Below are 16,136 nucleotides of genomic sequence, written 5' to 3'. Positions count from 1 at the left end.
TTCCGAAAGATGCTAGCAACTCTCTTAGTATTACAACGTTGCAATGGTCAAAGGATTTAGATATATGTTTAAAGATGTATTCATTCCGTATGACGGCAGTAGACACACTATTGGACTTATGCCAGACATCAAATGAATTTATCATAACCAATGGACCTCACAATACTAATGTCACCATTTGCAACAAAATTATGATAATTTTCTCCAATCTTCAAAAGCAGATGTGCTGAATTATTGAGCTTTATCTAAACATTCCAAATAAACAATATTATTCTTCGCTTATTGTATTCAAAGGTCATATGGAACGTGCTCTTTTCAGGTGTCATGAAAATCTCGGGCACGTGGTTCAATATAATATCCCTTTTCAGGTGTACATCTCGGCACCTGGTTTTCAGATGTCATGAAAACCTCGACATCTATTTCAAAATAATCTGATCTCGCGCACAATGGACATGGTACTAGCTTTTAATATTTAAAAACAATATAAATATACATTAATATTAGAGCAGCGAGTACGAATTTGAAGGCAACACACGGTGAGCCAGGCAATCTTGCCTGAGGTTACTCCCTAGATCGTCTGTTTGGCGAATCTCAGGGCCTGCACAGTGGACCTGGTCGGCTATGCTTATTGATATGAATACCAATACTGTTCATCTCAGGATCTCAAAGTAGCAAATCACCGAACAGTCTGCATTTCTAAGGTGTTACAACTATACACGTTCCATCCATTCCAGTCTCAGCGTCCACGTAAATCGCAGCCCAGCATTGCACACGAGCCTTAGAGAATAATTCCCGATCAATTGAGTCCAGCAAAAATCAGAAAGCGTTACTCTTGCATCTAATGATGAAACTACACTTTGACCAAATGCTCACTCACTAGTCACTACATCACACAACGCATCAATGTGCAGTGGAAGTGGTAGCCTTATCAGCTGTGGTTCTGCTGTAACCCAAACCTTTCAGCTTCTCCACCAGCTTCCTCTCCGCAGCGGCCTGAAACCATGAACCAGTGAGCGTCAGATACACAACACAACATCAGAAGATTGTCGTGCAGAGATGAACCCACCTGTGGCTGTGGGTACCTCGAGCATCGGGCTGTCTTTTGGGATGTTGCATGCCAGGACTATGTTCAGACCGGTCTTCAGCACTGAAACATGTGTGAGAGCAGGCTTTCTGTTACTAAAAGCTATGAGTGCAGGGCAATTCGTTACTGCAACTGCCAACAGAAACAGTACCTACACGACGGGCCATGCTTGATCCAGTGTTATCAGATGTTCCACCTAGTACAGAGGTGACACTCACTCTGTTATCCTGCAAGCGCCATGAGAAGACCGCATAGTGAAAATAACAACAGAAACAACAAAAATATCAGTTCTCATGAGGCAATACTGCAAAAATGACACAAAATGAAATAATTAAACATCACCTTTCTAAGAATAAAGCAATTACTGCTTACCGGCCTAGTGGTTGCAGCAGCATACAAATGGCCAAACTTTGTTGTGCTGCATCCAACCCACACATAGATCTACATCAATAAGTATAAAAAGGAAAAACTCAGATGGGATCACTCACATACAGATTCTATGTACACCAATTAAAGAATGAGAGATACCACATTCATGGTTCGAAAAAACCTAATTAAACCTGAAGCGGACCCCTAGCGTCTCGTTTAGGGCCTAGGCGTCCAATAAAACTCTGGACATGTCTAAGTGCTGCGCATAGGCGTGAGACAGTACTTAAGCGGCGTAGAAACACGAAAAAGCGGTAGCCTGGCCGGCTTGATGGGCTATGTGTGGCCGTGCGGGCAGGAGAGTAGGAAAAAAGCACGCAGAAGAGCCAGGGAAAAGGGAAACAAGATGTGTGGGGATCAAAATTGCACGTCTTTTCACCACTTCTTTGCAAGTTTACAAGAATTGGAATCGAAATTTACTTAATGTGCAACTGCAAGTTTGATGTCTGCTAGTGCTAGTTGCCTAGTTGGTCAATGAATTGGATTGGGGTCTGCAGTCTGCTAGTCTTTATGTGTGCTACCTCTTTAGTCTTTATGGGGTAGATATTGGATTGAGGTATGTTCACTGACTTGTTTTACTACTTAGTACTTACTACTAATCTTATTCTCAGCAGCACAAAAATAAAAACACACACAATCGATTAATCACGTTTAATCTACGTTTAATCTTCCTAGGCGCTAGTCAGTAGGCTAGCGCCTAGCTAGCGCCTAGCGTTTTCTTGAACCTTGACCACATTGCAAACATGCTGAGAGCATTGAAACAAATATACATCCAAAATATCATTGAAAACATGCTGAGAGAACTGAAACAAATATACATCTAAAATATCATTGCAAACAGGCCAAGAAGATTCAACAAAATCACATTTAAAGTATGGTGAATGTAGAGAGTACAGCAGCAAATCAAGTTTTTTCCTGACAGATTTTAGTCCTGGTATTACAAGTGATACAGAACATTTTCAAGTCACAACCATGATTGGTAAATAAACAGTTCAAGCTTTGCTCACAGTGACAATGTGGAAAGCGAAACGCTTAAAAACTGGCATACTTTCATGTCATTGAAGAGACATACACATACAGGAAATGATTGTAACATCAGGGTTCAAATTTAATTGCTTTTCTAAAAGAAACTTGATAGACATAAGGTACACCTTTCCTTTACCAGATGGCTAACACATAGAGTGAGCGAACTACTAATACCATAACAAGGCTACAATTAGTGCACTTTCTTCCAGGTGAAGGGTTTTTCTGTCATTTTTTTTCTCGAACTACGCAGGAGAGCTGCGTGTCATTTCATAACACGAGGCGCTGTCAACGAGTCGGGTTGTAAGGGTTTTTTCTGTCTTACCTATAAATCTTTATTTTCCTTTTCATGTTACGCTTGGCTGTATGGATTGGTCCAATAGAGTTGTGGTGGTGAACAGACTACGAAAACGTTGTTCCATACTAAACCAGAAGGATCTTGATTTACTACATAGTTTTCTGATTTCTCAGCTTATTCAGCCCTAATTGTGTTGTGAACAGTATTTGAACAACCATAGATCATGAGTACAAGATAGACGTGCCATGACATTCTATTAACCTTGTCTTACTGAAGCGCATAGCCATAAGCCAACATTATCATAAAAAAAAAGGGCGTACCCAGTGCAGAGAGCTCCCGCTCTGTGCGGGGTCTAGGGAAGGGTGTCAGTGGCAAGCCTTACCCTCGCCTGTGCAATGCGAGGAGACCGCGACTCGAACCCGGGACCTTCCGGTCACAGGCGGTAAGACTCTACCGCTTGCACCAGGCCCGCCCTTCGAAGCCAACATTATCATAAAAAGTGAACAAAATTGAAGTCTATCACTAGTAGCCATAACCATGACAGACAAATAAACACTTCAAGGAGTTCAAGCTTTGCAGACAGTGAGACTGTGGAACAGCCAAATACTTAAAAGTGGTATTGCTTTCATGTAATTTGTAGAGACAAACAGGATACGACTATAACTTCAGGGTAAAAATTTAGTTTCGTTTCTAAAGGAAACTTTGTAGATATCAGGTAGAGTAGAGCACCTTCTTTTTACCCACATGGCTAACACATAGAGCAAATGAACAATACAACAACTATAAGTAATACCATAAGCACTATTCCTTCCAGGAGAAGGGTTTCTCTGGCTTACCTATATATATATATTTTTTCTTTTTCATGTTGCGCTTGGCCCAATAGAGTTGTGGGGGTGAGCAGAGTAAGTAAACTCTGTTCCAAATTTTAAGCCAGTAGGGTCTCGATTTATTACATAGTTTTCTGATTTGTCAGCCTACCTGGTCAGGGCTAATCGGACTATGGAACAGTATGTGATCTATCATAGGTCATGAGGACAAGATGGACTGGCAAAATGTTAAAACTAAATGCTATCAGGTCACAAGTTCACATCCTAGTAACTTTATTTTACTGAATGAAAGGACACAGCCATAAGCAAACTTGATCACAACACTGAACAAAATTGAAGTCTATCACTAGAAGTGGCATAAGCAATTACTTATATTACAACGAATTCATGACACATCATGAATTTGAACAACTTCCAGTTTGAGTACTTTAATTGCAGACAAGAAACCTTATTTACCTGTTTAGGGAACCTCACTATCTGAAAATGAAGTATGACATCATGAAGGTCCTCTGTGAAACAAGTTACTTGCAGCTCCCCCTCGGATGATAAGTCACCTGAAGAATTAGTTTGGCCCTCTGTCAAGGTGGGCAAACCCAAATCTGGAAAGCTAGTTCTCAGCTCCCCTGGAGACATGATGCACCTCTAAACCCTGAAATGAGTTCAAATTGCTTCTTCACACAGGTGTGTAAGAAGGTCACCTCGGAGTCTCCGACCAAGCAAGGGGGCATTCTTCTGCCGTCCATTATTATGCCGATTACAATATAGGAGGGCCAAAACTGCAGGGGCGGATCCAGTAAAAGGGACATGGGTGTACACATGTACACCTAATAATTTTTGCAAAAACTTCGAAGTTAGGAGGCTTGTCAAATAGCTAAATAGCTTTAGGTTAGGGTTTCGGCGCTCAGCTTCGCACAGCATAAGGGAAGGGAAGGGAAGGTGTGGGAGTACCTGGTGGGTGCTCGTCGCCGGCGAAGAGACCAGCGAAAGCCTCAGCACCTGGCCTAGGGCGGCGGCGGCCCAACAGTCGTTTGAGAGCGAGAGAGAGACGAACGAGGAGGGAAGAGGGGATGCAGCGGACGGGGGGGAATGCAGGTTATGCATCGACGGCGGGAAAAAAAAACGCACGGGCTTCTTGTGGGCCGTTTTCCCGGTTTCTTTGAAAATTTATGTTTTTTTTTTTAATTTTCCTTTCCCTCCCTTTTAATTTTTTATTCTTGTTGATTTCATATCTATTCTCTTTATTGGACACTATCAATGGCTAGTAAAACATTTGTTTTAAATAACATAACAGAAATTTCATATCTATTCTCTTCGTTGGACACTACCGGTGGCTAGTAAATATATAGTACATTGTAAATAAGTAAATGGAACTTTTTATATTTTATTAAGGTTGAATATTTTTCTATCGAAGCTAGAAGCCATTTTCACAGGAACATATACCAATTTCACAAAGCAAGAAGCGATAGCAACATTTTTCTAAAATAATTTTTTTTTCTCTTTGTGATAATTTCCCAAGTGAATACTAAATATTTTTGTGCTAAACATCAAACAATAGTTCCCATGAACTAGGAACATTGCTATCATCAATAAAAAATGGTATGAACTCATTAAAAAAATTTCATGCTCCAACAAAAACTAATAAAGAGTACTGCACTTCAATATCTCGTGAAAATTTTGAGTCTTCTTAGCACTCTCTTTTCATTCTATAATTTACTGAAGATTTTTATGATGTATCAAGGTTAAAGATTAGGTTGCAAAATACTTTTGTGTGTTAGAATTGTCACACTTTATCAACCTTAAACAAATCTGGCAAAGCGAGTGTTTATTATCCGCAAGGACAAAAACAGTAGAGGCACATAGTGGCGTTAAGTCCATAGAAAAGCTCCAACCAAAAACAAAGGTATACAAGTTGAAAAGATAGACATCGTTATGAGGCAAGAGCAAAAGAAGGCTTGACATGACAGGATAGAATAGAAATAGTTTGGCCATAAAAACAATTATGCATTCGAAAAAAGTATTGTATAAATAACAATACTGCATAATTAATAAATTAGGAATGTTGCCACTCTTAGGTGACACTAGATGGCCTTTATGGAACAAATGGTTTTTTTTCTACAGGTAGAACATTTTTTTTACTTACCCCTTTGCAGTAAAATATATTTTTGGGTTAGAAGCAACTTCTAGAGTAGAAAAAAGCAATATTTTATTAAGAGGAAAGAAATATTATTATAGTAGAAAAATGTTAGGGTGTGTGACACATTTGCCTTCCTAGTATCTAATGGAATAGGAAACTTCTACGAGAGAAACGTTCCAGATAAATGGGAGTATGCGTAAGACATAATTATCATACTTTAGACAATATAATACTCTATGGGGGTGTTTGGGATCGCTCCACTCTATGTTTTTTAGCTCCGCTCTATGTTTTTTTGCCAAGCGATTTTAGCTCCATGCACTCTGTTCGAGATAAAAATGGTGGAGTTGTGAGAGCACCTGAAGAGGTGCTCCACAAACTCCTGTTTTTTGTGGAGCTGCTCTACGGTGGAGTTTGTAGAGCAATCCCAAACACCCCTATATCTAATTATTTTGCATGAGAAATATATAGGTAATAGATAAACGCAAACAATATGCTACATGGAATACTCTAGATCTAGATATTTTGTGTAATGAGAAATATATGGGGAATAGATAAACATGAGATATATTCTAAAATATATAAAAGTATAGAAGGTTGCCACCATAAAGCTATAAATACATATATAGACTTGTGTTCATTCCATACATACCAAGTCACCAAGTGAGAGTTATCAAAAGTTATGAAAGTAGTCATCGCATATTTAGTTTAAAAATACTTCATAGTTATTTTGAAGTTTATAAGTGTGCATGTTACAAGTTTGTTTATAATAAGTTAGACATGATTATAAATAAAATAAAAGGGAAAAATATTTTGCACACCCAATATTATAATACTACGTCTGACCCTACAAAATTGATTGAAGCAAAGATTTGGTGTAGCCATCTAATTGGGGGTAAATCTGTTATTTACCGAGTAGGGCGAGACTTTAGAGCGTAGTAATCTCGTGGGTGATTGAGGCCACAGGCCACAGCAAAGCTGAAATGTCTGCAATAGCCAAGCAACATGGGCAGCACAAAGCAGGCACTAAAGCACACACCACGTTGCCGCCGGCTACAATCGCAAGTCCCAGGGAGCAGGGGCGGATCCAGCATACATGATGATTTCCTTTACCACAAATCTAAGCTGGGTCAGATCCTAATGATGCATATACTAGTTTTTTTGGGTTGGGTTGGGATTGGGGTTGGGCGGGCGGCCGTGTGGGTGGGCACGGAAAGAGGCGTACCTAGTCAATCATCATCGCTGGTGAAAGGCATGTGAAGACCTTCGCCAAGTCGCCGTCGGTCACCCAGTGCTGTTGCCGCCGGCAAGGAACCCTGACGTGAGTCAGTACGACAGAATTTTTTCATTTGCCTACTCACTCGACACGAGCGGGGATGGGATGGAATGGAACATTGGAACCTCGTACCCTTTTCTTTTTAAGAAAATGGCTATATATATGTCAACAGATTTTCTTGTTTTTTATCTATAAGATTCTGGTCCGTTCATCTTGTTTGAAGATTCGTGCTATCCTTTCTTGCTATCAACGGACAGATTTGTTCTGTCAAAATTATTTTGACCAATAAAAAGATGACAACTCAGCAAAAAAAACTGATTTTGTACTGCTAGATTCAAAAAATTTGAATTATCACATTATGAACTTTGTATTGCCAGGCTTAAAACTTTACACTCAGGATTTATAAACTTTCAACTATAACATTACAAACTTTGTATTGCTATGTTCCAAACTTTCAACTATCATATTATAAACTTTGTACTGCTACATTCAAAACTTTACACTCAAGATTTATAAACTTTCAACTATGACATTACAGACTTTATACTTCTAGGTACAGAACTTTGAACTATGACATTATAAACTTTTGTGCTGCTAGGTTCAAAACTTTACACTCAGGATTCATAAACTTTTCATATATGACATTACAAACTTTGTACTGCTAGGTTCAAAACTTTGAACTATAACATTATAAACTTTGTACTACAAGGTCCACAACTCAAATGCAAAATTCAACAGATATAAAGCCAACAAAACTGTCAACAAATTTATATGTGTATTATCTGTCAGATTTTATTTTGGTGAGCTGTCTTCTTTTTTGATTGGCTAAAAATTTGACAGATTTTGGCAAAACAAATCTATCACCAGATTACTAGACAGACCCTTTTTTTTAATTACATGGTACAACATTGGAAACCCCTAGTGTTTGGTTGGGTGTATATAAATAATTGGGATGGATCATCCTGTATGGATGGTTTATGGATGAGATAAGTTCAAATAGGATGGTACGTGTTAATTGTTTGGTTACCTGCATATATGATACATGGATTTTGTTTGAATGGTTGTATGGAATAGTATGGTTCCATACAAGATAATGTTTGGTTGGTCGAATGGGCATATCCAAAAATTTCACCTGGATTCTATATATTGCACAATTTGTTATTAAGAATGTAGCAATATTTCATAATAAGAGAATAACATTAAGCAAGATAAGTTGCCACTGATTTATATTATATTAAAAAAATCTCTACTACAATGACTTTTCATAGCGCCAGGACTGATAAAACCACTATGGAACTATGCAAGCATGAGTACATATGCAGCTCTGACAAATATAATCTTTTTCCGTACGACTGCATGTGCTCCATCTACAATGTGCAATAGAAAGCACTATATAAGTCTAGATTTGGAAAAGAGAAGGGCGTTACTGGCGCCGGAACGTCCGGAGCACCCAAAAATATCGAACGCCCTAATCCTTCGTGCAGAGGCCGCGCCGCACATGAAAAGAAGCCCACACCGTCTATTTTTGAACACCCCACTGCGTGGACCCCACGCTGCAATTCGCCGGACCACCATGCCCGCACGCAGTAACCCATGTGGATCCCAGCCACAGGCCCCGCATGTGGATGCCGCACCGCGGATGCGTCTGCCAGCCTCAGGCACCTGCACGGTGACCCATGGTGGCGTCCCAGCAGCTACGGCAGGTGGGTTCCATTGCAACATGTGCAACACCCGATCTACTTTTACAGCATCCAGATGAAACACTTGTAACATACGTTCAAAACAGCCAAAACACTTGCAACATATGTTTGAAACATTTGCAAAAACATCAGAAAAAACTTAAAAACACATGTGTAGCCATTGCAAACATATGCAAATATCCAGATGAAACAGTTGCAACATACATATGAAAACACATGAAACACTTGCATATATATGCAACATCCAGATCTACTTTTGCAACATCCAAATGAAAAGCTTACAACATACGTCTGAAACACATGAAACATATGGAACATACAATTGAAACATATGTGTATAGCCATTGCAACATGTGCAACATCACGATATACTTTTGCAACATCGATATAAAACACTTGCAACATACCTCTAAAACATCTGAAATACTTGAAACATATGCTTGTAACACGCACTTTCAGCACAGATGTCACCTTACTGTTTGGATGAATTGAGGCTACTCGTGGTCTCGCGGAGCTCGATGCTGGTGCGGAGATTGATGCCGGCGCAGAGTGGAGAGGGTGCAGCAGGTGGGCTGGTGTAGTGCCCGCGACGAGTGACCCCCCACGCCGGAGAAGGCCTCGGCGAGCGGTCGGGCGGGTGCGGTGCCCGCGGCGCTGCACCCCTGCGTTGGAGAAAGGCCGCAGAGGAAGAGGATTGGGCGTCGTTGGCGGGAGCGAGCGTCGCTGGCCTGGCCGGGGTGTGTGACGGTGCGTAACGAGCAGGAGTGAGCGGTGTGGACTGGGAAGAGCGCCGTCCAGGTGGTCAGATGCCCTGAGGAGAGCTTTACCGAAAAGAGAATATAATTGGTTTGCACTCACGTTATTTACAAAGCGGTAATTGCATCTGTACTAAGGCCTTGTTTAGATTGCAAGTTTTTTCACTCTCTCTCCATCACATCACTCTCTCTCCATCACAAGACTAATTAGTACATATATTAGAAATAGATTCAAAATATATAAACAAAACACAAATTAAAAAAAACATAGTATTACATGTATTAGGAATAATCTTCATGATTGGGATCATAGGTCTCATCATCACTGTCAAAATTGTCCAAATGGGCAACACTATCCGAAGGTTCTATGTTGTCATCATAGTCATTGCCTAGAAGTAATCGCTCAAGCATTGCTATGTCCTTGGCATTTACCACCACATCTCCATCGACCTCGCCATCAACCATTTCATTGTCTACTTCCATTTCGATTGCTTCGGGTAAGACTATCTCAAACGTGCCTGGTAGCCCATCTTCTTGATAGAACTGTCCATCATATGTGTTTGCATTGAAGTTGTAATCATCATCGTTTGGGACAGGTAGTTTACCGTGTGGAGATACCTGGTGCACAATAGCCCAACCCTTAAGATCCTCTTTGTCTTGGTTGGCGTATCGAGTATAATACACCTGCACGCCCTGTTGAGCCACAATGTAGACATCTTTTCCAGGATAGATGGAATCTTTTCGAATCTCGACTAGCCCAAGATGAGGGGTTCGTCTCGTTAATCAAGGATTAAACCAGTGGCATTTGAACATGATAGGTTTAAGAGGTTTGTCTCCATGAAATGAGAGTTCATAGATTTCCTCAACTCTACCATGATAGTCGAGGCCATCAGTGCCGGGCGTACAAACTCCGCTATTTGTGTTTTTTCGTTTGGGCCAAATCTGCTCGTAACTTGTTGTATGGAAGCGATATCCGTTCACGTCATAGCCGGTAAATGACTTCACCCTAACGTCACATCCATTTGCAACCTGTTTCAACTCGTCACTCATGGACGAACCGGTCTGGGCCTGCAAGGTGAAGCATGATAGATCATTATATTAATCAAACGTATGATCACCTTGGACGATCGAACATACGAGCTAAATTGGACATTACCTTTTGTTTGAACCAAGAAATAAAATCAGGCCTCCTCGCTCCCGCACCCCGTGAAACAAGGGTGTCTTGTTCATGCGAGGTAGGATCCCTTGATTGATGCCAGAATTCACGAATAAATTCCCTTTCCGAACGAGAATCAATGGGGTTGGATGCAGAATAGTGACGGCGTATTGAAACAAGTTCATTGAGAACTTACTTGATGAACGGCTGCACCTCGGTAAGGTTATTCAACACATATAGCATGATACTGCGCCACTCTTCATTTCCCAATAGCTTCGGGGTTGATCCACTTGCGCTGCCGAGTTGGCCTTGGAAAAGGCCGAGGGTCGATTCATTTTCGCTAGCATTGTAACGAGGGAGTGGATTATGATTGCTAGGAAGGTTCGGCTTGTAGTATTGCATTGTGAAGTTTGCCACCTCCTCTCGAAGGCATGCCTCTACAATGGAAGCCTCAGTTCTGGCTTTATTTGTACATTTTTTACGAAGAGTCTTTAGACATCTCTTGATTGGATAGCACCAATGGGCCTGCACGCCCCCCCAAACGTGCCTCGGACGGGAGGTGCACAATCAGATGCTGCATCGCAAGAAGAAGCCGGGTGGAAAGATTTTCTCCAGCTTACAGAGCAACACAGGTGCCGCTTTTTCCAAGTCCTGAGCGACGGTCCGAGATATCTCCTTAGCACAAAGCTGGCGAAAGAAAAAGCTCAACTCTGCCAGCACTAGCCAAACATGCTCAGGGACATAGCCTCGGACCATCGCCAGAAGAAGCCGCTCAATCCATATGTGGTAGTCATGACTCTTCATCCCGTTGACTCGCAGAGTGCCTAAGTTCACTCCCCTGCTAAGATTTGCTCCATATCCATCTAGGAACATTAACGTCTGGATCCATTTTAGTACTTCCCTCCTTTGATCGATTTGCAAGACGAAATTGACCTTAGGCCTTTTCCAGTTCTTGTTTCGGCCACTAGGAGGCTGCATCGCTTGATTCGGTCTATCGCACAACGTCGCTAGGTCCACTCTAGCCTTAACGTTGTCCTTAGACTTGTCAGTGTCCATGAGAGTTCCCCAAAGTGCCTCGGCGATATTCTTTTTAGTGTGCATTACATCAATATTATGTGGCAGAAGAAGGTCATCGAAATAGGGGAGCCTCGTCAAGCCGGACTTATGAGTCCACATATGTTCCTCACCATATCCCACAAAACCACCTTCTTCATTGGGCACGAGAGCATCTATCTGAGCACGAACCTCGGCACCAGTCCTCACGTGTGGTTTAGGGTCTGTCACTTTGACACCTTTCGTAAAGCTCTTGATGTCTTCTCTGAATTCATGGTCTAGAGGGAGGAACTGACGATGCTGGTCGAACGACGAATACTTGCCACCCTTCTTCAACCAAATGAACCTCACAACTTCCTTGCATATTGGGCATGGGAACTTTCCGTGAACACACCAGGCGGCAAATAACCCATATGCTAGGAAGTCATGCATGGAGTAGTGGTACCAAACGTGCATTTTGAAGCTTGTCTTTGTAGCTCGGTCGTATGTCCATACCCCCTTCTCCTAAGCGTGGATTAATTCATCAATCACAGGCTCCATGAACACACCCATATTACTCCCCGGGTGTCCAGGAATTATCAACAACAAGAATACGTTATGCCGTTGAAAGGAGATGCCGGGAGGGAGATTAAGGGGGATAACAAAAACAGGCTAGCATGTGTATGGGGCAGCCATCATTCCATAAGGATTGAACCCATCTGTTGCTAGCGTGACACGTACATTACGAGCCTCAGTTGCTTTGTCACGATGTTTGTCATTGAAGTACGTCCATGCTTCAGCATCAGACAGATGTACCATCTTCCCAGGATTGTACCGTTTGCCATCTTTGTGCCATGTCATCTGTTTTGCGGATTCCTCGATTATGAATAGCCGTTGGATCCTCGGCAGGAAAGGAAGGTGCCGTAGCACTCTCGCGGGGATCGAAAGCTGCTTTTTCTGACCATCACCAGAGTCTACCTCCAGGTACCTGGAGGATTTACACTTCGGACAATAATTTGCATCCTTGTGTTCTTTCCTAAATAGGATGCACCCCTTCGGACAAACATGTATCTTGTCATACGGCATCTTAAGCATACAAAGGAGTTTCTCTGCCTCATACAAGTTCGTCGGCAAAGTGTGCTTCTCCGGTAGCATGGTGCCAAACACGACCAACATCTTATCGAAGCCTTCTTGACTCAGGTTTAACTCGGCCTTCAACCCCATTACGCATCTAACCGCATCTAGCTGAGAAATCGTTGTACGCTCGTGAAGGGGTTTCTGTGCCGAGTGCAACATTTTGTAGAAGTCCTTTGCGGATTCCTCCATCTCCTCCTTCTCACGTCGTTCAGCGAAGTGAGCTTGGTGGGTGTCATCTAGCATGTCTGCTACCCCGACATCATCATCAAAAGCCTCGAGGCGTGCTCTCACCACCTCCGCTCTTATACGATCTGCTTCACCATGGTAGATCCACTGCTGGTAGCCAGGCGTATAACCATTGAACACAAGATGTCTACCCATGGTCTTCTCGTCTACCTTTCTCCTGTTGTCACATTTGCTGCAGGGACACCAAACTAGAGAATGTCCTCCTGCTCCTGGGCCAAATGCATGTTTCAAGAAACGATCTGTCCCCTTCACCCATTCATAGTCGTAGTCACTGCCGCTTCTTCAGTCCGTGTACATCCACTGACGGTCCTCCATCCTTTAACATTTACATCACAGAGTGTTGTGACCATCAATTGCATCTACGTGGTGTTCCTAATGTCTAATAGGTGAGGATAGGTCCTAATCCCACCCGCGGATGCGTAGATGAGGTCAGTTTCTAGGCTCCGCTCCTCTCTGAGACAGAATTTCGGCAGCACCTCTCCGCTGTTCTCCCGATACATGTCCTGCCAGGGAGAGTCTGTATCCGGAGAACAATAGGGAGGTGATGCCGAAACTCCGTCTCGGACCGGAGCGGACCATGGAAACTAACCCATCTACGCATCCACAGGCTGTCCAAAAAACGTGGACAATCCGAAACAGATACGGTCGCAGATATGCAAAGATCCGCATACCTACGACCGTATCTCTTTTGGACGGGTGACGCCTAACTGGGTTACGCGCGGGCTACGACAGACATGTGGAAAAAGAGGTTATTTATACCTAGGGTGTCGGTGAAGTCAGGCTAGCGGGGCAGTGGCGAGTCGACGCAGTGGCGAGGCGACGTAGTGCAGGCAGAACCGCGACGCCGACGAAGACGATCGGGGTCCTCCGGGTCCCCTCCGACGTGCTCTTCTCCTGCATAAAAAGGCAATAGGTTATCGTTTGTTCAAAATTTCGGCAGCACCTCCCCTACACGGGGAGGTTTCCAAAACCTGCAAAAAAACGACAGGATGGCCGACATTCACAACGGCACGAAGGCTGACAACCACAACGGCACGAAGGCCCTCATATCAATTTACGGCACGAAGGCCCACACAACCACATACGGTACGAAGGCCGACAACGAGAGTTTTAGCTAGGGTTGCGGTGGAGTCGGGCGTTGCGGTGCGGGGGTCACTTTCTTCTCTGGCGAGGTCGAGCGGCGTCGGAGTACTCCTCTCCCCCTCTTCCTTCTCTCTTCTCCGCTTCTCCTCTTCCCTTCTTCTCTTTCTCCTCCTCCTCTCCTTCTTCCCATTCTTCTCCTTCTTCTCCCCTTTTCCTCTTCTTCTCCTTCTCTTCCCCTTCCTCCTTCTCCTTCTCTTCCCCTTCCTCCTTCTCCTCTTCTCCTTCTCTTCGTCCTCCTACTTCAACCTCTGCCTCCTCCCCTCCAACAGCAGCCGGCGACGGGGGCGGCCTGGGGGCTGGTGTCGGGGCGGGGGCCACCGGAGGGCCGGCCGGCGCGGCGGGAAAGCTGACGCAGGGGGCCGCCGGAGGGCCGGTCGGGGCGGCTCTGGGGCGGTGGGGTGGCGTCGGTGGGGTGGCACTGGGGCGGCGCGGAGGTCGGGCGTCGGGGCGCGCTGCGGCGGCAGGTCACGCGAGGCGGCGCGGTGGTGGGGCGGCGGGGCGCGCGGGGCGGTCGGGCGTGCTGTGGCGGGCCGCGTGGGGAGGTGGGGCGCGCTGGGCGGCGCGGTGGTCGGCAGCCGGGCGCGCGGGGCGGCCGGCCGCGCTACGGCGCGGGGCGCGGGGCGGCGGGGCGTGGGTCGGCGGCGGGGCGCGCAGCGGCGGCGTCAAGCAGCAGCAGCGTAATTGTGTTCTGTGGGCGTAACGGTCTTTGGCCTGGCCAATGGCCCTCGGCAAAGAATATTTAAAAAAAACTCTTTGCCGAGGGCCTGGCCAATGGCCCTCGGCAAAGAATATTTAAAAAAAATAAAAAATCTTTGCCGAGTGCCTAACGGCGGGCACTCGGCAAAGACTGACGCTAGTGGCCGCCGTGACCCATCCGACCATATTTGCCGACGGCCAATTTGCCGAGGGCTAGGCCCTCGGCAAAGATTTATTTTGCCGAGGGCCGTTTGTTTGCCAAGGGCCTGGCTTTGTCGAGGGCTCCTGGGGCTGGCCCTCGGCAAAGACTCCCTTTGCCGAGTGCCCGAGATCTAGCCCTCGGCAAACCCAGAAGCCCTCGGCAAAGAGGCCGTCTCCAGTAGTGATAGTGATCTATAGAATCCATTTCCATCTCCCATCCTATGAATTTGAGATAGGCTTATTTGTGAGCTTGGGAAAGTTATGAAATATCAAATTCCAAACCAAATAGCCTAATCCATTAAGTAGATTTCAATTCTCCCAAAATGAAGGATCCAAACGGCCTCTAAGAGACTTAGAAACACTCTCTTGACGTTTATAGCATATCATGCTTAGTACATAGGGCGTCTTACTAAAATTTATAATTGCTCACTTAGGTGACCTACTATTCATCCTGCCCGATTCCCATGATTATTTATCATTTAGTAGTTAAATTGCTAGTTTAGAAAATAAATTTGTAGTCATTATTATAATTTTTTTCTTAAAATATCAATGAAGAGACAATAGGCTGGATTAAGCTTAAAGGGATAAGAGTTAACGTAACTCATAGTGTTGATCCTAAAGCATAGAAGTTCCATGTTAGAAAATGTTAGGGGCGTAACAGTCGAGTTATGCAAAGCTTGATAATAAGATCATATGTGTAAGCCAACCTCCGCTCTCATACCCGTCTATGAGGGGGTTTTCCCACGCCTGCCTGACTAACCCGGGTGTCGTCCTCTCGACCAACCCGAACTAGCCCCGACCGACACGGGACCCTCAGGATAGTGCCGTACTTCCTCTTTAGGATGTTTTTTAATGGTTGGGTTACACATCACAATCCAATCATCGAGCAAATCACGTAACACAAATATTACCCAACGTTAAGTCAATTAATAGCTCTGAAACATCATTGGCCAGTACATATCAAAATTAATAGGTTCAATTTAAATGATTACAAGTTATCCTGTC

General features: G+C 44.0%; 2 protein-coding genes across 5 annotated transcripts; one reads left to right on the top strand and one right to left on the bottom strand.

The window, feature by feature from the left end:
- Window positions 1-521: 521 nt before the first annotated feature.
- LOC136502814 (uncharacterized) lies at window positions 522-4,737 on the bottom strand. Of its 4 annotated transcripts, none has more exons than XM_066498057.1 (6): window positions 4,607-4,737; window positions 4,115-4,307; window positions 1,427-1,525; window positions 1,236-1,311; window positions 1,067-1,147; window positions 522-993 (listed from the first exon to the last, which is right to left on the bottom strand). In XM_066498057.1, exons 2-6 carry the CDS (start codon window positions 4,289-4,291, stop codon window positions 929-931), a joined length of 498 nt encoding a protein of 165 aa, XP_066354154.1. In that variant the 5' UTR covers window positions 4,292-4,307; window positions 4,607-4,737; the 3' UTR covers window positions 522-928. The 4 variants fall into 4 exon arrangements, with proteins under 4 accessions (XP_066354154.1, XP_066354155.1, XP_066354157.1 ...); XM_066498058.1 differs by having other exon boundaries at window positions 1,457-1,525; XM_066498060.1 differs by having other exon boundaries at window positions 1,083-1,147; window positions 1,457-1,525.
- A 4,492-nt stretch (window positions 4,738-9,229) lies between these two features.
- LOC136503251 (glycine-rich cell wall structural protein 1-like) lies at window positions 9,230-14,934 on the top strand. The gene is made up of 2 exons (XM_066498389.1): window positions 9,230-9,332; window positions 14,504-14,934. Exons 1-2 carry the CDS (start codon window positions 9,230-9,232, stop codon window positions 14,932-14,934), a joined length of 534 nt encoding a protein of 177 aa, XP_066354486.1.
- The last annotated feature ends 1,202 nt before the right edge of the window (window positions 14,935-16,136 follow it).

Source organism: Miscanthus floridulus, chromosome 14 (assembly GCF_019320115.1).
Source record: "Miscanthus floridulus cultivar M001 chromosome 14, ASM1932011v1, whole genome shotgun sequence".
NCBI lineage: Eukaryota > Viridiplantae > Streptophyta > Magnoliopsida > Poales > Poaceae > Miscanthus > Miscanthus floridulus.
This window is presented reverse-complemented; position numbering and strand designations above follow the sequence as displayed.

Coding starts and splice junctions, on each gene's coding strand:
- LOC136502814 (XM_066498057.1), bottom strand. CDS start 4,291: ATGTCTCCAGGGGAGCTGAGAACTAGCTTTCCAGATTTGGGTTTGCCC. Junction 1,526..4,114: donor TAGTGAGGTTCCCTAAACAG/GTAAATAAGGTT, acceptor TTATTGATGTAG/ATCTATGTGTGGGTTGGATG. Junction 994..1,066: donor CGAGGTACCCACAGCCACAG/GTGGGTTCATCT, acceptor TCATGGTTTCAG/GCCGCTGCGGAGAGGAAGCT.
- LOC136503251 (XM_066498389.1), top strand. CDS start 9,230: ATGTCACCTTACTGTTTGGATGAATTGAGGCTACTCGTGGTCTCGCGG. Junction 9,333..14,503: donor GAGTGGAGAGGGTGCAGCAG/GTGGGCTGGTGT, acceptor CCCCTCCAACAG/CAGCCGGCGACGGGGGCGGC.